This window comes from Oxyura jamaicensis, chromosome 2 (genome assembly GCF_011077185.1).
Source record: "Oxyura jamaicensis isolate SHBP4307 breed ruddy duck chromosome 2, BPBGC_Ojam_1.0, whole genome shotgun sequence".
NCBI classification, from domain to species: domain Eukaryota; kingdom Metazoa; phylum Chordata; class Aves; order Anseriformes; family Anatidae; genus Oxyura; species Oxyura jamaicensis.
Window position 1 is genome coordinate 13,881,894 of NC_048894.1, and position 26,377 is coordinate 13,908,270.

Here is a 26,377-nt window from a genome sequence, read left to right on the forward strand (position 1 = left end):
AATAGATGTCAGTTAAAACTTAGATGCTGCTTTTGTACTCTCTTAAGGAAATCATTATCATCACGTTATTCTGTAACAGTCTAATCTAATCTCTGTGCATCATACTAGGGAAGGTATTTCTGATCAACTCTACATTAGTTAACTATGCAATCAAGTATATCGAATTAATTTTGGTTTACAAACAGAATGAAGCAACATATTTAAAACTGAATATGATAATATTTAGCTTTGCTACACCTAAAACTACCAACCCCAATCCAAACTAGTGGCCCTCGGAAAAACACTGACTGTTTCAAAAACAACAACAACAACAAAAACCAGTGAGATAGCACAAACAGCTGTATTCAATAATCAGGAGACTGATACTTACAATACTCACAAGTTAGTTTTGTTAAGCACAGGCAGATTTTTTCAATTTACATTCATTATTTCCTAAGTCTGTAGAAGAAACACCCCTGAACTCTCTTGGCTTTGGCATGAGATTCTTTACAAGTATTTTACCATACCATTTTCTGTCACTATTTCACATTTTTTCTGGCAATAAAGGGTTACCTGTAAGAAAAACAGTTTTGGTAATATAGAATACTGAAGAAACCTTGATGATCTATGTGATCTATGTCTGTTCTTTGCCCAAAACCCAAAAAGTTAACTCCCACTGTAAAATGGATTTTGATTGTTGTTTTCTAATACCCTCTCTCATTTGAAGACCAGTTTTACAAACCATTTCTCAAGCAAGCAGACACTTTCAAGTAGCCAGGATCAATGACATTATTATAGACTATTTTGCATGAGAAAGTTTTGCAGGATGTAATCTTTTCCTTGAAGTTTCAGCAGTTACTACCTACTACTTAAATAAAATAAATTTAATAAGTCTCAATCCAATTACTTGTGAACACACTTATTTTGCACCTAATTACTTCCCACAATACTTCTACTTTCAAAAGAGTGGACAAATTTGGCAACTCTACGTGCCTCTCACTTCTTGACACTATAATTAAGATTCAGATTGAGGCATACAAATGACTTGAGAGATGTTGCACTATTCTCACTATTCTTGACACACTTCTAGAGACAAGATTACAATCTCTTCTTCACAAATTTGTAGGTCACTTTTAAAGAAATGTATATGTTTTCATTGCATTTTTAGGAAAATATGGACATCTCTTTTTTTGTTATTTTTGCAGTTCAGGAATTCTAATGTACTCATATTTCTTCCTTATAAAATGATTCAGTAAAGATAATCAACCACAGAGCACCAACCTTCAAAAAGCATGTGGATTCCACATATAAATAGCTGGAAAGCGGTACCGTAGGAATTCACTCATATACTTCAGTACTGTGCTATCTTTTCTCCACCCTCTTACTCATCACAGTTTTGGTAGCAGAATGATGAATTTCTCTCTCAACAATACCCAAACAATTTTTCCTTTCTAACTTTCTCTGCCTATTATATTTTCTTAGGATTACTTATTTATAAAATTTCTAAAATAATAACAGGGAAATTACAAGTCGTCTACTGAAAATGTACTGTAATTGACAGTTGTAACTGTAACTGTAAATGTACTGTAATTGACAGAAATTTGAAGGAAAATGTGCATATGTTAGCAGGAAAAGATATAAAAGAAGCCTGATCTATTTTGGTCGATACAACTGTGAAGTAAACTGAAGTATTCAGGAGTAAAACTACAGAAATCTAGTTCAGGTAATTATAAAATTTCTCAACAATTTATTTAAAATACAGTAAATTTGTCTGTAATCTTACAAAACTGAGCATATGCTCATCTACAGACTTGATCACTAATGTTTATGAAAGTACAAAGCACAGTATTCTTTAACAGTCATGAAGTTACACTGTTATGTAACATAAATTCCATTGCTATGAAAACAAAATTAAAAATATCTGGAAAGATAATTTCTGTAAGAATGGTAAGATTAAAAAAAAAAAAAAAAAGGCAATAAAAATTAACAATGAACTTTTGCTTAAGAAACACCATATGTTGCCAGTTCCTGATAGATTCTGGCTGCAACCTGCATTCTAGCCATGAACTAATGACTGAACATAACACATTCTAAAACTACATGTAGGTCATATTAACAGTTTTGCTCCCTAAATTTTATTATTTGCTTTGTTTACTCTTATTGTCTTTCTCTTAGAAAGTGCAGTGAACTCTGCTGTACTGTTAGGAGTCTTACACTGTCATTCTATCCACTGGCTTTGGAAGAACACTCAAAAAGGCTCACAGTTGTACTTAAGGCACAGTTGCAGCAATTCTCCCTATTACAAGGAGAAATGAAAGAGAAACAGAAGCTGCAAAAGAAAAAGAATCAATACAAAGCTTGAGACATCAAAAATCACAACCTATTCACACAATATTTTGTAGCCCAATGTTTGCATCATTTGTGATTGACTTACACGTTTCTTGGACAATTAAGTTTCATTTTTTATAAATTTTGCTGAATTCCAGGTTGCCAAATCCCAGAATTACTCATTTGTCAGTGTATTTCTCCTTACACAAGGATGGCTATGCTCAATCAGATCAAAGGTCTACTTAGTTCAGTATCCTGCTTCCAAAAGTAGCCACAAGTCAGAGCCAAGAGAAGAGAGCATAAGCAAAGAAATCAAATAGAGTGTTTTCCCTGAATAACTCCTTAGCTTTTAACTACAATCCACTCAGGGAAATTCCTAAGACTGATGTGATTTATCTGTTTAGCTTTCCACAAAGGGTTTTCTCGTTCAAGTACTTAGCCCATTCCCCCTCAAACCTGTTGTCAGGTTTGTAAGTTCTTGCATTTCTGCCTTTCCTATCCTTTCCACGATCCCACCTGGAGAGAGTGAGCAAGTGGCTCCATGGTGCTCAGCTGCCTCCCAGGGCAAAACCATAACTCTTTGCACTCACAACATCCCAAAGCAAGTCTACCTTGACCACAGAACTGAGAACTGTATTGCAGAGATGCTATGTCTTGTGCATATTCACTGTCCAGTGGATAGAGCTATTCACATTTGCTTATTAAAAACCGGACAAAATAAAACTAGCGAGATTTGAAAGACATCTTGCTTTGAAACCCCTTGGTTTTGAAGGGATTTGAAACCTCTTGAAAGAAACTTTCAGTCTGCACATATCGCCAGCCAGTTGAGTCCAGTGGGAACTAGCATTCAGAACACTGTAAAATGCTGCAATAGCAAGAATTATAACAAGGTTGAATATAGCTGGAAAACCAGGCAGATGTCATGAGTGAAAAAACAGACACCTTAACAAAAGCAGCAAAAAACCTCTGTCTGCCTCCCTCAGTCCAACAACTGAATTTTGATCCAAGAAGGTTAAATATAGGTCTGCTAGAAAATTTTCCACTGCATCTATTTTTGATGGGAAATGGGGCTTTCAGTTAAACACTTTTTGGATTTATTTTTTTTTCTTTTTGCATGCCTGAGGTATGTGCTTCTGCAAATAAGCTTCTCCAAAAAGCCAAACTTGCAAACCAAAGTATTTTAATTGAAAACAACAACAACAACAACATTAATCTGTGGCTTACCTTGCTTTATGTAGCAGATCTCCTCTATCAACACTCACCATTTAAAGGTCAACTCCAACAATAGATCACTTTGAGGGATTCCCCACCTCCTACACTCCCTTCAAAAAGCAAAGATCATGGTGCAGTGTCAAAGATGGCAGGCCCTCTCAACCTTATAGAATAGGACCAGCAGGCGTCCAGATTATAATGCTGGAGGAGAACTACAGTAACAGTTTTCAAATCAAGAAGTTTCAGTTTTCAGACAATGTCTTCTACTCCTTGAATTCTGTCAATGCATGTAGGTTTTTCATGGAAAACAAAGACAAAAATTAAAAAAGCAAGGTCTTATTCATTAACCTGCAGCCTAACATCTGGATCCATCCATACACGTCAGAAATACTTTAAAAATAGTAGTAAAATGTTTCAAATTTTCCATAACAAGTTAGTGGGACTGTTCAAAAGCTAAGGAGCTAAAACAAAATAAAAACAATAAGGGCTCATTAGATGGGATAACTTCATGTGTGAGTCCAAAGTTCTAAGTGACCAACCAGACTAACAAAGAAAAGCCCAGGTCAGCAAAGAATAAAGATAGGATTCAAATGTCTATGCTTACTAGATAAGAAATCCATTATATATTTTATTTTTTTATTTTTAAATCTGTATACCAAAATCAGCCAAGTAGCAAGAAAATGAGACATTCAACTTATTAGTGCCTTTCAAGGCTCTCTAATTCAGTGAATTAACCAGAAGGAATTAATTTGACAAGGCTAGTACAATAAAGAGCCAGAGTAACAGCTATTCCATTATGGCAGTTATCACCCGTTTTTCTTAGGACCCCAAAATCCAGTGGAACAATGCATTTCTCATCCAGAAACCACCCCACCAGACAGAGAAGCACCCAACGAACGCTACTAAGGACAAAGTCTGCAGTTGAATGTTAGGCCTAAATGTCTGTTATCCATCTCATCCCTCGTGTCAGTTTCCAGCCATGCAACTCCCTCCCCCCAGCCCTGCCCCGAATGCAAAATAAATGAATAAATAAAAGAAATAAAAGAAATCAATCAAGACTGCATCTTTTGTAACACTGTTGTGAGCCCACAAAAGACAACCGCAAAAAATCTCATACCAATGGGGTACTATTTTCTTTTCGCCCACCACACACGCTCAGGACTATTACTGCCATCATTAGCACCAACTAAGAACCAAGAAAACTCAAAGGAACTGGCAAAGAAATATCCTTATTAAAAACTCAATGGATGAAATGAAAGAAAGGACATTTTGCTATTACAGTGAAATTCCTCTCAACACTTTGCTTTTCAATCACACCATTATTTTACTGACATAAAAATAGGGAAAGGTTTTTAAGAGTGAGTTTCTGCTGAGACAGCACATAAGAGTTCCATATAAGCACTGCTTAACGCTAATTCCCTGCATAGAGTTAACATCTTTGACTGCCTAACGTTATAAAGTGAAAAGTGCTAACACAACTTGTCATTCTCAAGGCCAATTTATTCATCAAAATTAACACAAGCCCAAGCCTGCTGTAGTTATTCATATTTGGAATCACCAGCCACTTATGTGTTGTCCCAGCAAAATTAGTACAGTGAAGGATTAGTCAGGATCTAACCCCAGAGATAAAAACTTTGTTTAGAGTAAGTGAAATACAAAGAATAAATATTCAGAATGAGTGATGAAAGATATGTTTGTTATTTCCATTTAACTCCAGGGTAATGAGTAATTTCTGTAAGAATTTCTAAGTGTGATTTTTATCATTCAGTATTTTAAATATTACCGCTGTGTATCCTCCATCAAAAGTTGGGACTGGAAAAAGTGAAACATAAAAAATCTCCATTTCAAATACGGATATGAAACATTATTCCTTTAAATTATGCTATTATGGATTTATGAGGTGTAAAAAGTAGTGTCAGAATGAACAATTTTTTGTTGTTCAAGGATTTAACAACCCAAGTTTCTCTTCAAATCAGTTACATAAAGTTTCACTTTCTCATTATATCTTGGTTTTGTCTTTATCCATGCCTTTCAACACAAAATTTCTTTTGTTTGTTTCACTTCTGCCTCGTTAAGTGCACAGCCTCATTAGCTTTTCATTTAATTTATAGCATGAGAGAGGGCACACACGTTAAGCAATCGTCCCTGTGTAATTATATAATGCAAAAGCTGGTAAGTCAAACTGGACTATGTTGCCTAACCTTGTCTCTGCATCAACTCAGATAGCCCAGACTAACCTGCTGGCAGATGGGGCATCCTTAGCTCAAAGCTTTTCTCTCAAGTCTGCTTCCATCAGGCAGGATCTGCTGGTACAGAGTTGTCCACAGGCTGGGCTGCTACATTTCTTGCCTGGAGTCCCACAGTTCCTCGCAACATAGCAGCTGAGCCACTCCAAGTTTGATTTACAGCACATGAGAAAGAACCCTGCACTCCTCAGCTTCTCTGTTGTGGTTCTGTCAGCTTCAATAGTCAGAATCTTTAAGAGTTACTCCCATTATCACCCTGTCTGTTATCACGTAACCCAAATATACATACCACAACGTTAATGTAGGTCAAGTTAAAAAATAGAGCCTCCTTCATTTCTGCAGATCTGACATCAAAGACCAGAAACGTGGATGCCACACCATCTTAAGACCAGATTGTAATTCTTATTAGGAAGCCACTCACCCCAGATGGCTACAGCTCAGTTAGGTAAGCCAGATGGCAATGCAGCAGCAGTGAGTATTTATGAGAATCTTTGCAGGGTTTTTTACCCAAGTTGTAAAAACTGGGGTCCCCAGAAATGAAGATTCACCAGATGGGCCTCTTAACCAATACTGGGAGTAATGATGGTACGTGTCCATTTGAGCATGTATAAGCATTAACAGCATTTTGATGAAGTATGGGGACAGAATCAGCCATATCACCACAGAAGTCACTGGCATGCTGGGGATCTGGAGTGCTCGCACTGGGGCAAGAGTGAATGCCAGATACTCAGGCACTCATATTACCACGGGAGACCAAGCTGCTCCTTGCCAGCCTGGATCTACCTAGGTTCAAGATGACATTTACAAATCAATGTTCTAGCAGTTGCTAGAAAGTAAACAAGTGGTTACCTGGGCAATCAGAGGAAGACAACACTATGTGCTGCATCTATACGTACTTAGTATGCATAGCAATTGAACTGTGTGATATTTGTAATACTCTCCACATATGGTAAAGATGAAAAAACGGAGTGTTTAATGCAGAAAAACTAAAAGCTTGTCTTTAAAAGTCACATAATTTATCGTACATGAAACACCACACCAAAGAGGTATTACCATCTGTAGCACAGGTGGAATACAAATAAAGCCTGCTAAATAATGGGCACATTTAAAAAATAATACTAAAGAAAACAACAACAACAAAAACATAGCTCTCAAGAACATTCCTTTTCTTTCATAAGCCATGTTTGCAGGGGTTTTCTTGCATTCCATGTTTTCTTGCATTCTTTTCCCCTCCATTGTTTCACCAAAGGGAAATGGGGCATTACATGATTACACTGAGTGTGCTAGTACACTACAGCCCAACCACCGAATGCATGGCGTGGGGGAATAAAGGTAAACCCCTTGATACACCCTCATCTTATGTAGTCCTCATGCTAAACTGCCGCTCCCACTACCTTCATATGCTGATTCTGTGGTTCATGCTTCTCTAGCTACGCCTACACATCCAAAGAGGCCTCAGGAAGAAGTCTATCCAAGGTCTGCTCCTATGTTCAGCAAAAAAAATCCTCCAGCCACGTTGAGGGCCACAACCTGCAGCTTCATTGCTGGAGCAATCCTCAGAACACAGCACTCATCAATCACTTTGTCATCCTCCTTTATGGTAAAGGGACTGCAAAGTCCCTCCAGCAATTTCTCCTTCTCCATCACCGGCTCACTGCACTCCAGAAGTAGCTAACACAGTAGACTGCATGGAGCCTAGTTTATTTTTGGCTAAAGGCCCTCTCAAGTCAAACAAACAGTAGCATCGTGGTAGTTTGCCCATCCACAATCAGATCTGACAGCACTGAAAAGATGTAAACAGTACGTTCTTCTTCCTGCCTACAAAAAGTAGTAGTAGTTTACATGTAGTTGGTACTTTTTAGGGGAAAACTGAACACAGTAAGATGACACAACTCCACCTTACATTACACCTGCCTACAAAGACATTCTCTCCTCCAGTTGCCCTTTACCCTGTCCTCACAAAAGTTGCGGTTTCTCATTTCATGGCATTGTTCAACGTGCTGCCCAGGCAAAATCCCCTATGTCTTGTAGCGAACCACTATTTGCAGAAGCAGTCTCTGGGTAAAGCTCTGTGGCCTGCGATAGGAAGGAGATCAGCCTAAACAGTCCCTTCTGGATTTAATCCATGAAATTACTGCCTTCAGTCAAGGCTTCATTCTAACAAGATTATTTGAACAATTTCCATGGACTGAATTTTTCTTTTCAAACATTTTTTTTATAAAAGTGCCATTCACTGACCTATCCAGTACAGACAATGCCCCACTAAAATTGACTGGAGAACATCAGGTGGGAATTAAAATGCATTTTTCCATTCTTATGAACTAAACATCTGTATTTTTAAATAAACAAAATGCTATTTCAAACCAAGATTTTATGTGGTATTTTACTTTCAAGTAAATAAATAAATAAATCGAGCAAATTTACTAAACTCTCAGACGGAAAATTCCTGTAGCTAGCTACCATTACTGGGTTTGATGTGATCCATACAACCAAAAGAGCAAACCCTTAGATGCACACAAAAATTCAGCTTATTGTAGAGCAGCCAGTGACAAGCAATAGAGCCTAAATGTTTGAACAAAAGTGGCATGAATATTTGTGGCAACAAAGATTTGCAAAATTGTTATCTACTTGTCAAATCTACAGGTTTGCAAAGAGTTGTGGTATCTGTAACATTCTTGCCTTGATCTGCTGGATTTATGTTTCTGCATGGTTTGATGACTGGACATTTGTTTTGAAACCCTTACAAAGTGTTTGAAAGTAATCTGTATTGCTATAGCAAAGCACAGCTTTTCAGAAAAAGCAGCTGCTGTATTTTCTGGAAAAAAAAAAAAAAATACCACGCAAACCATGTTTAAGACTTGACCCTTGATTCCTTCATCTCAGTGCTTCTACTGACTTTAGCGAAGTCTCAGCATTGGAGGAGCACACAATGGGCAGTGATTCCACAGCCTTAAGCCATTCAGGCTGCTTTTCAGGCAAATAAAGTAAAGCGCCCTCCCCACGGCTGGGCTGTTTTGTATACCTGAAAGACAATTTGACAAATTATCGTGGTCTTGCAAGGGAACTCGGATACGTAGTCGTTATTAAACTGCTATGAAGTTCCACAGCACGGATCTTTTTGTTACCGAACAGCTCCAAGGCACGCAATATCTTTGTGCTGCATCTCTTTTCACACTGCAAGGAAACAAGAGCACATATATGAACGACAGAAAAAAATGAAGCCAAGCGAACTGTTGAGAAACTTGGTGTTCTCTCCTTTCTGGGAGAGTTACAGTGTAATTCTAAACTGCAGCATTCAGCATGTCTCCTGAGCTTCCTTGCTGAAGTATAGCAATGGAAATTTTACAGCATCTGTGTTGCTTTTGGAAGCCATCCCCTCACATCTGCTGTCTCTGTAGTGCTGAGCTTAAGTTCAGCGCAAAAAGGTACTTCGTAGCAGGCAACAGGATCCTGGCAGAGCAGGGATTTACACTCGCCCCCATCTCCGGACTAGGCTCGCTCGTTTCTGCATTCAGCAGCGATTTTCAGACAAGGCACGCCTCGAGCAGCCGGCAGCACCAGAGCCGCTCCGGGGGCTCGGGGGGGAGTTTTTGGCCAGTGCCAGCCGCGGGTCCCCGGGCCGCGCACAGCCGCCCGCACCCCTCCGCCGGGCTTTGTGCGGTCTCCGGGCGCTTCTCGGCGGAGCATTATTAACTGCTGCGAATTAACGCGAAAGCGACCGTCTGCTGCTTTTGGGAAAGTTCTGATTTTGACACACACGCCCTAAATATATAAATATATGTATATTTATGTACACACAGCCCCAGACCGCGAAACGCCGAGGAGCCTGGCCCCGGCGTCTCCCCGCCACCCCCGAGGGCAAACAACCGCTCCCTCAGGTGGCCGCGGGGCCGGCAGGAGAAGTTCTGCCAACTCCCGCGGCGGCCACACGGCGAACGCGCGCCCCGCCTGCCCCTCGTACCGCCGGGGGCTCCCCCCGGCCGAGGCACCCAACTCGGTGCCGCGGCTCTGGGCAGCCCGGCGGCCCCAGCGAGAGCCCCGCAGCGCCGCGATCACCGAGCGGCCGGGGCGGGCGGCAGCACCGCCGCTCCCCTTAAGGTGGTCCGACGGCGGGCTGAGTGGGCGGCCCCTCACGCCTCCACATCGTCCCCCGGGTGCGGCGGCGGCGCCTCCGTGCCCTCAGGCACCGACGGCCGCCGGGAGCGGGACCGCTGGGGCTCCTCACGGGGCGGCCCCGTGGGTCGGGGCTGAGGGACAGGCTGCAGGTCCCCGGGAGGAGCCGCGCACCTGCGGCACGGGCACCAGCCACCGCTCTATGCTTCGGTACAAAGTGCGTTTTTATTTCAAACGCCGCGTTTCTGGACGCCAGTTTCTCTATTTCACGTTTTTACCCCGACGCTGTGAGGAGAGGGGCACAGTGAAGCCGCGCTGCCCCCGTGTGTGGGTGTGGGTGTGTCTGCGGGCGCAGCCCCGCGGCACGCCTGGGGACCGGGACCCCCGCGCCTGCACCCCGCCGAGCTCCAGGCTTTCAGCCCTCCCCGGAGCCCTTCCCGAGAGCGCGTAAAGCGCACCAAAAATTAAAAAACCCCAACTAATCCCGCAGCCCGGCTCCACCTTAAGCGGGGCCGGGGCCTCTCCCCCCCCTTCGCCGCGTGATAGGCGGCCGGGGCGGCCGGGGCGGGGCCCGGAGGCGCTCTCTATAAATATTCATGAAGCGCGGCGGCAGGCCTGGCGCGGCCGGGGCCGGGGAGCGACAAGTTGCGCCCAGCTGCTGCCGGGCTCGCCCCGCGGCTCGCAGGTGGCGGGTTCGCGGCCCGGGGGTGCCTGGAGGGGAGCGGAGCGAGGAGCGGCCGCCTGAGCCGAGCCGAAACAAGGGGGCGCTTGGAGGCTGCGCCCGCGGAGCCCCGGCGCTCGGAGAAGCCGCTCCGGTCCGCCCCAGCCCCGCTGCCCGCTCGGGGCGGTGGGAGCCCGGCGCCGCGGGGCGCAGCCGCCTCCCGGCCCCTGGGGCCGCCTCGGCCATCTTGAGCGGGGAGCGGCGGCCAAACTTCTCCCGCCGCGCTCCTCCGCCGCTTCTTCCCCCCCCCTCCAACTCCCGGAGCAGCGAGGGAAGCGGCCGCCGCTCCCCAGGCAGCCCCGCGGGGACACAGAGAGATGCGGCGGCGGCTGAGGGGGCTGCCCTGAGCGGAGCCCCCCCCCCCTTCCTCACCACCGGCACAGCGTCCGTCCGTCTGTCCGTCCGTCCCGAGCGGCGGGGCCGCGAGCCCCTCTCACCTGCGGCCGGCACGGGGTAGCCGGGGCCGTGGCTGCTGAGCGGGGCGGCGGGGCGGGCTGCCGGGGCCGCCGGGCGCCGAGCATGGAGTGGAGTTACCTGTTGGAAATCACCTCGCTGCTCGCCGCGCTGGCCCTGCTGCAGCGCGCAAGCTGCGCCGCCGCCTCGGCTGCCGCCGCCTCGTCGTCCTCCTCCTCGTCCTCGTCTTCCTCGGCCAAGGAGCTGTCGTGCCAGGAGATCACCGTGCCCCTCTGCAAAGGCATCGGCTACAACTACACCTACATGCCCAACCAGTTCAACCACGACACGCAGGACGAGGCCGGGCTGGAGGTGCACCAGTTCTGGCCGCTGGTGGAGATCCAGTGCTCCAGCGACCTGCGCTTCTTCCTCTGCAGCATGTACACCCCCATCTGCCTGGAGGACTACAAGAAGCCGCTGCCGCCGTGCCGCAGCGTCTGCGAGCGGGCCAAGGCCGGCTGCGCCCCGCTCATGCGCCAGTACGGCTTCGCCTGGCCCGACAGGATGCGCTGCGACCGCCTCCCCGAGCAGGGCAGCCCCGACACGCTCTGCATGGACTACAACCGCACGGACCTCACCACGGCCGCACCGCCGCCCGCCAAGCCCCCGCACCGTGGCTCCAAGCCGGGCAGCCCCGCCAAGGCGCCCCCCGCAGCCGCCGTGCCCCCGGCTGAGGCCCCGCGCAAGCCACGACCACCGCCGCCCTGCGAGCCGGGCTGCCAGTGCCGGGCGCCCATGGTGTCGGTGTCCAGCGAGCGGCACCCGCTCTACAACCGCGTGAAGACGGGGCAGATCGCCAACTGCGCCCTGCCCTGCCACAACCCCTACTTCAGCCCCGACGAGCGCGCCTTCACCGCCTTCTGGATCGGCCTCTGGTCCGTGCTCTGCTTCCTCTCCACCTTTGCCACCGTCTCCACCTTCCTCATCGACATGGAGCGCTTCAAGTATCCCGAGCGGCCCATCATCTTCCTGGCTGCTTGCTACCTCTTCGTCTCCCTCGGCTACCTGGTACGCCTGGTGGCCGGCCACGAGAAGGTGGCGTGCAGCGGTGGTGCGGGGGCCGGTGGTGCGGGTGCTGGGGCGGCAGGGGCCGGGGGTGGCGCGGCTGCAGCGGGGGCAGCGGCGGGGGGACGTGGGGCAGCGGGCGGCGCGGCTGAGCTGCAGCCTGAGCTGGCAGTGGCTGAGCACGTGCGGTATGAGAGCACCGGCCCAGCACTGTGCACTGTGGTCTTCCTGCTCGTCTACTTCTTTGGCATGGCCAGCTCCATCTGGTGGGTCATCCTTTCCCTCACATGGTTCCTCGCTGCTGGCATGAAGTGGGGCAACGAGGCCATCGCTGGCTACGCGCAGTACTTCCACCTGGCCGCCTGGCTGCTCCCCAGTGTCAAGTCCATTGCTGTGCTGGCGCTCAGCTCTGTGGACGGGGACCCCGTGGCTGGCATCTGCTATGTGGGCAACCAGAGCTTGGAGAACTTGCGAGGCTTTGTGCTGGCACCGTTGCTCATCTACTTGGCCATTGGCTCCATGTTCCTGCTTGCTGGCTTCGTCTCACTCTTCCGCATCCGGAGTGTCATCAAGCAGCAGGGTGGCCCCACCAAGACCCACAAGCTGGAGAAGCTGATGATACGCCTGGGCCTCTTCACCGTGCTCTACACGGTGCCAGCTGCCAGCGTGGTCGCCTGCCTCTTCTACGAGCAGCACAACCGGCCCCGATGGGAGGCCACGCACAACTGCCCCTGCCTGCGTGACCAGCAGCCCGATCAGGCCCGCCGCCCTGACTATGCGGTCTTCATGCTCAAGTACTTCATGTGCCTGGTGGTGGGCATCACCTCTGGTGTCTGGGTCTGGTCTGGCAAAACCCTCGAGTCCTGGAGGGCTCTCTGCACCCGCTGCTGCTGGGCCAGCAAAGGTGCTGCTGTGGCTGGGGGCACAGGGGCTGGGGCAGGTGGGCAGGCTGCAATTGCTGCAGCCGGAGGACTTGGGGCAGGTGGTGGTGGCTCCCTCTACAGCGATGTCAGCACCGGCCTCACGTGGAGGTCAGGCACCGCCAGCTCTGTCTCCTACCCCAAGCAGATGCCCCTGTCTCAAGTGTGAGGAGGGGGAAAGAAGCCAAAGGTTAGGGAATGAGGGACACTGGCCTGCCTGAAATGCCCCCTCACTGTTTGGTGCCATTAATGAACCCCTAATGGTCCTTATTAGCCACAGCTTGTATAGAACAATGCAGCTGGCAGAGGCCCCGGGCTCCAGCCCCCTCCTCCTTCCCCTCCATTCATATGCAGGGAGCATGTACTTCAAGGGGCCAGCTTATTATTTTGCTGGCAGAGGAGGGTAGGGGCTCACCCGTGTCTTGCAGAGGGCAAGGCGAAGCAGCTTCTGATTCACTCTGGACTAACAGCAGCTCAGGGGAGGGAGGCCCTTCCTTCCCCCCATCCTGTGGTGGGAGTCTGCTGGGACTGCAGGTTTCTTGGGATATTGATGACCAGGCAAATGCCTTATAATACAGACTGAATCAAAACATGTCTTAATTATACACCCCAGATAAATACGGGTTTCCTACATTAAAGGATGTATTTATATAATTATTTGTTACCTTGTACAGATGTGTAAAATATGTATATATCCAAAGCTATACAGTCTGTAAATTTTTTTTGTAAAAATGTTTAGAGGCTACCCCTGTAAGAGCAAATATGAGTATTCTATTTTGTCAATAAAATGACTTTTGATAAATGACTTCTTCAAGCTTTTCCCCTACTCCTGCCCTGGTTATTCCAGCTGCGCTGAGTCAGCAGGGGGTTCTCATGGGTGGAAGGTCTCAAGGATGAGCTACACTCGTGTTCTAGCCAGTGCTGTGTAACAGGTGGCCAGCTGTGGTAAGGTAGTGAGATATCTAGACATGAGGAAAACAAGTAATTCAACAAGTCATTCTTAAAAAGCTTGCTCCAAAACTGGGGGGATGCCTTGAACAATGACAGCGCCTTTAAACCAAACCTATCTGAGAGAGTCCTCTCACATGGGTTGTTAAGCAGCCTTTCAAACTGGGTGTTATTTTAGGAGTGTGAAACGTGCACCTCTCCTATCTGTTGTCTGTGCTTTTGTAAGCACCTGCCTTTGCAGGGACGCATACTGAAGTGTACAAGGTTAATGTTTTAGCTTCATACATCACATACTGCAGTGGAACAGTGACTTGAGATTTGTTAGATCAATCTCCTTAACAGATTAAACTAACATCTTAACCTTTCATACTTAACTTTTGTATATCAAATATGGTCCTTTTTCAAGAGAAAAGGCATTGTTCTTCTGTCAGGACTAAGCTAATTTATTTGAGCAGAAGGCTGTTGAATTAACAGAAGAATGCTTTGGCAATTGTTGAACTTTTTACCTGTCTGCCCAGTGGCTCAGAACATCATTCCTTTAAGAGGAGCTAAATGAATAGGGTTAATCTGTAGGGAACTTGGTTTCTTTTGAGTTTGGGAAAACTTTGATCTTTTCTCTTCACCAAACGTGATGTATAGTCTGAAGTTTCTTTCCCTGCTGCCTGGTTCCTCTTGTTGCAGACCAATTGGCCACCATGGAGCCTTAAAGTTCTTCAATTAAAGGGACGTGGGACTTTTTTTTTTTTTATTTTAAGAGGAAGACTTGTAACAGTTAGTGAACACCAGAGGGAAAAGGGAGAACAGCCTTTTAAACAGCTTTTCCCTGCATTGTTAGCCAGACTGCAGGCAGCAAGGCATGGCTTGGAGCATTATAGAAAAGAGCTATGAATGCCCTACAGGTGGTCTGCTCACATAATCTCCCCAATTTAAAACATTTTCCTTTACAGGACAATTGCATTACAAAACTCCCTTCTCTTTTGCTCCTAATTGAACCAAAGAACAACTGCAAGATTTTTCTTTAAAAAACTAAGTGTCTTTAAAAAAAAAATCTATTAAGTAAATTCTAATCTCTTTTCTAAAATAGGATCAGTCATATTACTAATAGTAAAAACTGCATTAGACATTTATTCCAGATATTTTTGTGCCTTCTGCTTATATTCTGTCAAATTAGCAATAATTTAAAAGCAATTGGTTAGGTTGTATGTTAGCAGTGAAAAGATAGCCCCAGGTCCCTTATTAACCTGTCAATCACGATAAGAGATGGGCAGCTACCCTACTAATGACACAGATATCAATCATTATTTGTGGGAAAAACCTCGTTCCATTGAGCACTGACTTGATTATTGGTGTCCCTTTCAAAGTTCCCAACACTTAATAGAGTCCTCCACTTCCACAAAGTTACCAGGATCTTGAAAAGGAAGAATTGAAAATGCCCATCTCCGACTCCTAGGAGGCAAAAATAATTTTAGCTTCTCAAATGTAAAGGATGTTCCACTGGGATCTGTGTGTGCTGCCTGTTTATATACCAACCAACCAGAATACCTGTAACAAACAGAACAGGCCTATTCTACCCTAGTGTTTCCCTTTAGGTGAGTTACAGTGTATTGCTGGAAACCATTTTTAAGGATAGTTTCTCAACATTTAAATTACTGCAGCAGTTTTCCCTGATGGTGGTGGGGCACAGGTAGAGGTTTTCTTCCTCCTAGGGAAGCACAGCATACAGAAGCAGGATCACACCCACCAGATAAAATGTGTTCCTTCTCCTCCAGTGTATTCTAGCAAGAAAGGGGGGTTTGGGGAACATTCAGTGGGAATTTGTTTAGATGAGTCTTGCAGGTTGCTGGTGCTGAGATGAAAGAAATTTTAGTTAAAAAAAAAAATAAAAATAGGAAGTAGCTCTGTGGCTCAACTTACTCTGGGATCAGCTAAGAGATGCTGCAGGTAGACGGTCGTAGCCAGGAAAGCAGTCCCAGAACTAGTCAGGTTAGCAAGATGCCTGCTTTGGCATTTGGAGGTGACTGAGCAATAATGCAAAAATTAAACAAAGATTAGATAGTAAACTCGCTGAAACCCCAACATGTGGAAAGGGTGTTGGGAAGCTAATTTACTAGTGCAGATTTTTGTGAATCAACATGAAATTTCTGTCTGGGGGAGAGAAAAAAAAAAATCAAGGTATTTAGGTATACAAGAAACATAAATCCACAGCTACACTGAACTTCACATTATTATGATAACTTTTATCAGACATCAAATATAATTTTCCTATGAAGATTTCCAAAGTGCAATGAGATGGTAGGAGTTGCATGTTAATTTTGAAGGTCTGATGATAGACTGCCTTCTCCCTAAAGCTGCCAGAGAACCACTAAAAGCAGCCCCATCAGACCAGTGACCCAAGCACTTGCAGGACTGTCCTGTGCATCCCTGGCACAGGCTCACCCCTGGGCAGCGGCACGCCAGCTCCTGATTATCACTGATGTGGCTCCACAGCACAACTTGCACAGCAACATTTGGAATGCTGCATAGAAGGCAACTAAGAGCCTCCTGCAGCTCACAGAAAGGTTTAACTTAACTGCTTTATTCAGGAGAGTGACTAAGCTAGCAGAGAAACATGTTCTGGGATTTTTTTTTTTCTTCTTTATTAAGCAGCATACCTTTTGAGTGCTCCTTTTCTTTCCAGGACCCTTTCCTGCTTTACGTGTTCTTGCTTCAAAAGGAAATCCTATGGATTAGCCTCCTCCTGCTGTAATGACTGAATAATCCTGCAGCCTCCAAAGGAGCTAGGCCAGCTGCCTGTGGGCATTTTAAAAAGAGGCAGAGCAGCCCAGGTGTGCTGCAGAGCATTTGGGAGGGACACCTCCCCTAGTGCTGATTCCCCCAGAGCTACATGCAAGTGTCCTGCAACCTGCTCCAAAGCTTCCTCTGTGCTGAGGAAGCTTTCCTGAAGCTTCGATAAGCAGTCATCATGGAAGGGAAGGGACTTTAGACAGGGAGGAATTGGGAAATTCTTATACACTGGAATAATGTGAAAGTGGCCAGGCATTCTCGGAAACTTTTTATAGTTCCTGTAATAAAAGGCCTATGAAGGCTAAGAGTGGTACACAAAGAATCTTTTTTCCTTCTTTCTTACACAATATTTAAAAACCAGAGTATCGTAGTGCTCACCCATTAGAGAGTTCTTCAAAGGTGTTTGACTAGTCATATAAAGTCTCACAGGTGTGGGTATGAAATCTGAGGGTGGGGTGGGCACTGTGGATACACACTGGGGATAGTGCAATATGCTTATAATATACGTATAAGAATAACTTACTTCACAAGCACTGCATGCAGTGCAAAAACAAATCTAGTGTGCTAAGTCTCTTAACCAACAAAGACATAACATTTTATATGGGATACACAGGCCACCAAATGTGGGGGAAAAAGTGAAATGGCAATAATGAACACTTGAAAAAGACAAAAGAAAGATGCTCTTGGAGTGAAAGTTCACCTACAGTCTAGATCATGATGGAGGAAAGCTCAGTGTCACCTAGTCAAACCAGCTTTTAGAACCACAACCAGTTTCCAAAGTGGCTGTTACAACCTGCCTGTAGCATGCCCTGCTCCTGTCCCCCCTTTCCAGAGCCATGTGGCCTGTGTTTCTCTAGGTACACACTTCTTCCACCCACAATGATCTGCCCAGCTTCAGGCCCAGCAGGAACAATCTCTCAATTTCCCATCCTGGCCATGTTTCCCCTCTTTTTGCCCTGCATACCAAAACTGGATGGTATTGAAGAGGACAGCACACCTCTTTTCAGAATTAAAGCGGCTGGATCGCAAATGTCACCCTGAAAGCAACAGGGTGAGCCTTAGAAGAATAAGGAAAGTGCTGTACAGGTGGTGGTCAAAGGAAGAAATATTAAACAAGGCAGAACCCCTGCATGTGGTCATGATTTTGTAGGCTACCTCTAAGAGAATTCAATTAGAAATGCGCAGACAGCTCTATTTATTTAGCCTTTTATAAATGCCCATCATTACTGTAATCAGGTATATGAATTTCACTACTTCAGCAGAAAGGATCATTCATTGTAAATGCTGTGGTGGAATGGAAATAAGTAGTGTCTGGTATTAAAATGTGGAGCCATAATCTATGGTGACTAAGGATAGTCAAATCACTTCAGAAACTAGCACCTAAGGTCACATGCTGAACGAAGCATTTTGACGGCTGAGATAATACTTTTTCACTCCTACAACTCTCTTATCCATGATCTCTAGTGAATTAATAGCCAAATTTCTTCTTGGGAGAAAATCACAGGCTAACGAAGCGTCTGTGCCAAGCCTAGAAGAACCTGGATTTCCTGACTCTGCTCTGTGCGCCCAGTCACGCTGCGTTGTACAAGCACATCCTTGCACGCGTGCCCTCACCACAGAAGGGCCACGGCCCCATGTACCCGGTGTGTGCAGGGTCCCAGGCAGTCAGGATGATGGCAGCTCCTGGGCAAAGCCGTCCCCTCTCAGGCTGCGGGCACTGGGCGAGAGGCGCAAAGGTGCAAATGGACTGAAGGGAGCTCAGGGAAAAGAAGCAGAAGGGCATACGACCCTCGAGTTAGGCTCATCCACCCCTCTTATGTGAGGTGTAGGCTGATGTTAAATCACATTTAAGTGTGCAGACAAATGACTCGTCCTCCCCAGTCTCAAAGGTAGCCATAGAGATGGCTGCTGAGCAGAGCTGGGCACTGCCTCGCCTGGTGCTGCCGGCAAACGGCCTGACTGACTGACTGACTGACTGACCGACTGACCGACTAACTGACCGACCGACTGACCGACTAACTGACCGACCGACTGACCGACCGACTGACTAACTGACTGACCAACTGACCGACCAACTGACCGACCGACTGACCGACCGACTGACTGACTGACCGACCGACTGACCGACTGGCTGACTGACTGACTGACTGACTGAACAACTGACTGACCGACCGACTGACCGACCGACTGACTGACCACTGACTGACCAACTGACTGACCGACTGACTGCCCGACTGACCGAATGACTGACCAGTGACTGAACAACTGACTGACTGACCAACTGACCGACTGACCGACTGACCGACCGACTGACCGACTGACCGACTGACCGACTGACCGACTGACTGACCGACCGCCGGGGCCGGGGCCGCTGCGGCCTCCCCAGGCCGGCCGGGTGCCGGGGCACCCCCACGGGGCTGCTCGCCGGCCGGCAGCGCCCTCGGCTGGGCAACGAGGGGAACGTCGGCTTTCTGTCTGCGGGCCTGCTTTGCTGGCCTTCGGGCCGGAAAGGTCTGAAATTTGGTCCTATCAGCGCTATAAAGCTTCGCCACCCAGCTGGGGAAGCTCAGGTGGAAACCCACGTCTCCAGCGCGAGGAGCCCACAGACCATCCGTCCCTATGTGCCTCACAAAGCATCACCCCCCAGGCCCTGCCCGCTGGTTTCTGGCGTGCTGTTCCCCATCCCCATCACCCCATCACCCCGTCACCCCGCTCCACCATATTGTCCCTTCCGCTGTCCCACAGCAGCCTGGCACTGTTTGCAGCCTTCTCCCGACTTCTCCTCTCACAAAGCCCAAACCTTCAACGATTCCAACGTTTCTGCCCTGCTCCAAGTGTGTTACGGGGGCAGCGCACCCCAGGAGCTGCTTGCTGCAGGGCCCCCAGGCTGGTTCGGGTCTGCCGAGCCCCCTGCGTGCTCACCCGGCTCCAATACGTGTTGCTGTGACCCCAGCAGCAACTGCCACGGCAGCCAGCAAGGTGCCAGAGCTATGATGGCCTATAGTAAAGCATTGCTTCCAAGGAAAAGTGAAATTTAGCCAGAAAGATGTGGGCTAGTCAAACCCAATATACTATAAAGGAGAAACTTTGAATATTTCATTTGGACACTCTCTGTTTTTCTTTTACTATGTTGCAGAAAAATGGTTCTTTTCCAAACATTTTTGCATTATATGTGACATACTAGGTGCTTTCATACATGCTTTAAATATGTTAGCTACATGTTCTTTCCACCAAAGATTTGTCATTGCCAGAATACACCTAGTGTTTTTCACAAAGCATTAGTCTCAATTTTTTTTTCTGCTTGAAGTTGTCCACAAGAGAAACCTTTAAAATGACCAGTGTCCCATTTTCGCATCTCCTGAAATTAGAAATGACCATTTTCAGGCTTGAAACTGATGTGATTCAAAGGCATGTCAGACACGACACCCTCATCATTTCTCAGTGGCTGACACCTAAATGGTCTCATTCAATGTAAATCAGAAAATGTAGCAATCTGGCTTATGAAGCAAAATGCTTTCTTTGGCTTTCTGACCAAATGTAGGGTGGGAATAAAATTAAAACTGACTTTTTGGAAGAGGAGGGAGCGTTTGCCATCCAGCTACGGGCCCTGCAGCTCTGGTACGTCCCGTGCTCCTGTACATTGCTGCCATCTGGAGCTACAGCCTCACCGCGCCGCAGAGCAGGCAGAGCAGCCGCTCCACCGAGAGCAGCTCTGCTTTCTTTCCCCAGACCTGCTGGCCACAACACACATTTGCAGTTGTGATTTTTTAAGTTTAAATTATATATATATATTTTGCTAAACTCTAGGGAAGCGGTATTTTGGCTGTAGCAATTAGGAAAACCACAGTTTTCCAGGATATAGAGCAGGGCATTAGGAACAGTCAGATCAGGAAACCACAGAGACCCACAAGGAGCTTCATTGCTGCCATCCTCTAGCTCATTAGTGTACAAGAATTGTGTGTGTTGTTTTTAGCAGCTAAAGAGTTATTTATGGCTTCTATGTTCTCAAGCCAAAGTGAGTGAGGGGTGCAACCAGGGCAAACGCATCAGAGCAATGCAAATCACTGACAAGGCATCATGAATGCAAGCTGAGCAGAATTTAAATACAATCCATGAATGAGAGGAAAGATTTGCATGAAGGAAAGAATCATTAGAATCTGATTTAACAAGCAGTATATAAAATGGGCCTTTGCAGCTTAAAATGAAGCAAAGCACATTCACGTTATACATTCTTAATGAAAAAAAAAAAAAAAAAAAAAAAAAAAGGAAAATCACAAAAAAACACTAATTTATTAGTAGAGCTTGGAATGGAAATGGTTTTCACAGAATACCTTTAGATCCCGATTCAGAAACTTGTGCTTGACTGCTTTCTTGAATAGAAGTGGATCATAAGCATGTAGGGTGGTAAGGACTATTTAAGTGCATGCCAAAGTCCTATTGATTTCAGTGAGATTTTATAAGATGCTTAAAATGAATGTATGCCTAAATGTTTTCCTGAAGTTTTTTGAATTAGGGTTTAACTCATAAATTTACACAGTGTTTTCAAAAGCAGTTCCTTTTGGGAAAATATGATAAATGAGAACTAAATATATATTTATTTATTTATGCATGCATGTATGTCATAAAATAATTTAATGAAGAATTATTCAGGGTATAATTTCCTGTAAGTTTCAAAAGCCAATAGTGAAAAATCTGTGGAAGATGAAAGTGATTAACATTCACTGAGCAACTTTCCTAGATCTTGTATGGGTTTTATCCCAACTAAATTATGGAAGATGTTTGATATAAGATATCATATAGGTAATCACAGTCTCTTGGAAAAGGATATGTTATTTTGCATTAAGTGATATTATATTCTGTCTTTGAGAAAGGTAAGAGAAATTGCTTTTAAGACACTCCTGCTGTTTATTGTTTCCAGTCAGTGGTCACAAGCACTGGGCAGAACAAACTCTAATTTAATGCCTCCTATAATGCAGTGTGTCTACCTCTAAATGTCTTTTGATGCAGTGACTGAGGTGGCAGGTTCTGATGTGCTGTTCTCCTGATATTTCTGTCAACACTGGACAATCTTTTAGTTTTTATCTAAGTGTTAGTTGAGCTGTGTAATTACATCTCTTAGCATATTTCTGTAGAGCTATGGTGCTTCTTTTTATGCAACTATGGTTTCTCTCAAGTAAGTTATTAACAATACTACACACAAAAATTACAAGAACTCAGTTTGCCAATCTGCGTCAATGTTGACTCTATCTGTGAAAGTTAGATTTTGTGTCAGTTTTGTTCTGGCATTTTGTAAGATTTCAGAGTGTTGCAGAGGAGATTTTCAGTATGTCCTTTTGAAATCTATGAAACGCATGACCACTGTGTTTTTGTTTTTCTGTTATTTTCCTAAAAAAATCTGCCATGAAAATGTTTGGCAAATGATATTTCAGCTCAAAGCAATGCTATTCTCCTGAGTTTGCTTTCATTGTCTCTTTGGCTAAGCAAAAACAATATCCCATTTGATGAAAGGTAGCATTCTCTACAGTAACATTTCTCCAGCTGTGATCATTGCTTAAACATTGCTTGATATTTTCATATTTTCTGTTTTTCTTTATTTTTTCCCCTGCTAGCACCATGCTTGGTGAAGGCTGGGGGTTCAGCTCAAGACTAGTATACCTAAATGTAGGTAGATATCTAAATGTTTTGTTGTTGTTGTTGTTGTTTTTAAATGTAAGCTATTACCTAAGCTCTGTTGCAGTTAATAGTGTCAGTAACATAGCTGGTGGTTCCTGGAAAGTGAGTCAGCTCCCTCTAAAGTAAACCTGAGGGCCTTAATCCAGTTGCCCAAACAGAGACACACAGTGGTATTTGAGTCCTGGAGACTCCTGTCCACCGTCTACCTGCCTCTCCAAAACATCATAGGTCTCCCATAATTTTCACTCATATCTGAAAATCCCGGTTATGGTAACTCCAGTAAGATAGGATATGATACCTTTTTGTGGGCAACTGATTGGAGCCCAGCTGGTAGTTGGCTGAATGACAGTCCAAGGAGGGTTTTGACCAGGCCTCTGAGATTAGTGGGAGCTGGACACCTACCTCATGGGTAGGCCATGAAGTATAGTAACTTAATCTTGAGTTGAGCCCCACTGAGACTGTCTGATGAATCTTTTCATCAGTCACAACTCTGTTGCAAGATTTTGGCATTTTCTCAGTGGTATATCTTTTAATTGCTGTTTCCTCAAGTTTTACACTTTTATTTCTGGGTTCTGTCATGTCTTTGTACAAGCTGGTACAACCTCTAGTTCTGATTGTTCAATAGAGAAGTATTTACTCAGCCAATGGTCTGGCAGTTTTGACCCTCTTAAAAGTACTCTGCACATTGTCTGCTAAGGATTTGGGAGGGGTTATTCTTGATGGGACTTTTGATTAATAATCATAATTTATTTGGTATAATCATAATTTATTTAAAATGTCTTATTTAGTATCACCTGTTTTGGCAACCCCCTTATCTGTAATGGTATCAATGTACTTTTTTCTATCTCATTGCAATATATTCACTTCTCTGATTCTTATTTATTTTATATTTAAAATTTTGTTTTGATGCTGCTTCATTTCCTGGCAAAATTTGTAGGGAGGCTATTGTTTACTTTGGCTTTCTTCTTTTCTTCAGTTTCCTTCATTTATCCAGACTGTAGGTTGGCTTAATGTGCTTAACAGTGTATCTTTAAACCATGCAAGTTCCATCAGTTCCTCTAGAGAGCAGCAAATATGTTCAAATAAAATATTAACATGATTCAACCTAATGTTCCCTGAAACACTCGTGATCTTTATTTACTGAGCTAGCTAAGTATTGATAAAGAGCAAACAGCTATGGGAAAGGAGCTGTGAGGAATGGAGGTCGTGTACCCAAGTGTGGCATTTTTAAGCACTGCCTGCAAACAGTCTTAGCACTTATTTTGGATGTGGCCTTCTCCCTAAAAGTCCTGCTTGAGCCTAACCCCTGCTCACCAACACCTTATGGCACGGGGGAGAAGGAAGGCGAGGCAGGAGCAGCCTGGGTTGGGGACCAGACTTGGATGCCCGCCAGCTCTGTGGGCATCCTGTCCTTACTCACACAACACTGTGAGCCAGGAGGAAGCACTCAGTTCCCAGAAAACACCCACATGTTCCCTGTTCCTCGTGGCCATCAGTAGGTGTCTGACAGATGGCGGTCTGTCTCCGGGTGTGCGCAAGGGTTTAAGGGAACTTGGCACCTGACAGCAAGCCACAGATTTGTTTTTTTAAAATGAAAAATAGTCAAAGTAATGAAAAGTCTTCCCAGCTGTAGGCCTCTACAGACTAACACCACCATGTGTTTGGACCTAAATAACACATAAATCTGTAAAAGAAGGACAAAGCCCCCTTTGTTCTTTAAGATCAGTCTCCAAAGCAAGATTGACAGCTGCCTGCCTAAACACTTGGAGAGCTGACACAGAAGTAACAGCAAAGTGAACTTTTTCTAATTGGAAAACCCATGAAAAACTGCTTTCAAAATTCTTTCATGTTTGCAGGGCTGTCTTTGGTAGGGTTTTGTGAATGTTTCTTGGCCTGCGCTCGATTTTGTACAGACTGTCTAAAGCAGCTTTTGCAAAGGTTTTTTTCTCAGATATAAGCCTGGCCAACTGGGCTAGTGTAAGTCACCCCAGATCTCCAGGAGGCCTATAACCACAAGCAGAGCAACTTTCCCTTACAGTTTGCTGTGAACCAAACTAAGTTCCACCACCTCTCCTGGTAACGTTCACTTCCAGTACAGTCAGATATAAAATAGGAGCCTCTTTCCCCAAAATAACAGCCTGAGCTCTGTCTAATGCAAAGGGTGCCAAGATACAGCACGGGACAGACAGCTAACATAGTCAGTGTATGACCTACTGCCAAGAACACAGCAAAGCAAGGTGATAAAATCCCTTCTGGAAAATGGACTTAACATGGATTGAAGCATGATGACAAAAGCCTGGGACAAAGCTGGAGGGGCTGGATGAGCCAGGAGGTGGAAAAGGCGTATGTGCATCTTCTCTTGATTGCCTGAGGGACACTCACTTCACCCAGCATGCTCACATAACATGGGGGAAAGAGAGGTCAAGTCAGAGGGGAATGGCAGCAAGAGGGAATGCTCTGTATGCAGCTGAAGACCGTGCTTATCATCAGATTTTCCCTGTTCCTTGGGTGCCTGGCCTCTTTCATAACAGGTTCCTGTTTCTTTGGTAACTGCATGGCACTGGCTGGCTTCTGCTGGTGGGCTGGAAAGTGGAGGCAGACCTTAAAGACCATCCCATTCCAACTCCCTGCCATGGGCAGGGACACCTCCCACCAGACCAGGTTGCCCAAAGCCCCATCCAGCCTGGCCTTGAACATCTCCAGTGATGGGGCATCCACAGCTTCTCTGGGCGGACTGTGCCAGAGCCTCACCACCCTCTGAGTGAAGAATTTCTTCCTAATATCTAATATCTACCTACCCTCTTTTACTTTAAAGCCATTATTCCTTGTCCTGTTACTAGAAAGAGTCCCTCCCCAGCTTTCCTGTAGGCCCCCTTTAGGTACTGGAAGGCTGCCATAAGGTCTCCCTGAGGCCTTCTCTTCTCCAGGCTGAACAACCCCAGCTCCCTCAGTCTGTCTTTGTGGGAGAGGTGCTCCAGCCCTCTGACCATCTTCATGGCCCTCCTCTGCACCCATTCTAATCTGCTGTCATTTTCACTCAGTAAATGATCCATCACTGAAAGCTTTTCAAAGCTAATCCAGTACTCAAAGTGTTACCTGCAGAACCTGAGTTAGACACAGCTCTCTGTCTTCCAACATGTCTGTGCTGTGCGTGGCACAGGATCAGAAAACAGCCCTTTGAGTTAGCGCTGTATGTGGACTGCCATAAATAAGTCATAGCTGTGGAGATGGCCTGGGACATCCCACTTGTCAACACCAAATTTAAGAAAACAGAAATAGGAGAAGGAAAGGCAAAAGTTAGTGAGTAAAATTGTGATAGCAGTGTAGATACTAGATAATTGCAACATTGATGCCAGATAATATAAACTGTAAAGATACCAAACTTTTTGATCATATTTCTGTCATGCTAAACTCATTTTTGAGAATTGTCATTGCTGTGTACCACAGGCCAAGAGTTCATGCTATGACTTTGAACAAAGACCATCAAATTTGCAGAATATTTTAGCAACTCAATTACAATGTAAAAGCATTACATTGTGAAATTACTTCCCTATCAGTTGAACATTAGGCTATTAAAAGCAGTACAAAAGACAGAAGTTAAAGAGCAGCCTTTCAACTACTCAACTTTCTTAATTTTGGAGATGTATTTTTTTATTATCTTAAAATATTACAAGCAGTAATAATTTATCTGTTCTTCATTGTAATCATGACATTAAAATAAAATAATGTGCAATTAATATCCTCTTTAATGAGCCCTTCTAGAAAGATAATCACTGGAATAACAATGTATCACAAAAGGGCAGATAATTTTAATAACTTGAAAGAATACACTAAGGATCACTTCGTTGTTAACTTCAGATTTAATACTTATCATGGGCTGAAGTAAGAGATTAATGGAGAACAACTGCTGACAATGGGAAATTATGCATTCCCTAGACACCTGTCTACAGTATATTTCACAAGAGAATACAGTCACAGCTTTCCACTGTGTTGGT

The 26,377-nt window shown here is 45.2% G+C and overlaps 1 protein-coding gene across 1 annotated transcript; it reads left to right on the forward strand.

The window, feature by feature from the left end:
- Nucleotides 1-11,083: 11,083 nt before the first annotated feature.
- On the forward strand, nt 11,084-13,782 carry FZD8 (frizzled class receptor 8). The gene has a single exon (XM_035318338.1). It carries the CDS (start codon nt 11,119-11,121, stop codon nt 13,144-13,146), a length of 2,028 nt encoding a protein of 675 aa, XP_035174229.1. The 5' UTR covers nt 11,084-11,118; the 3' UTR covers nt 13,147-13,782.
- The last annotated feature ends 12,595 nt before the right edge of the window (nt 13,783-26,377 follow it).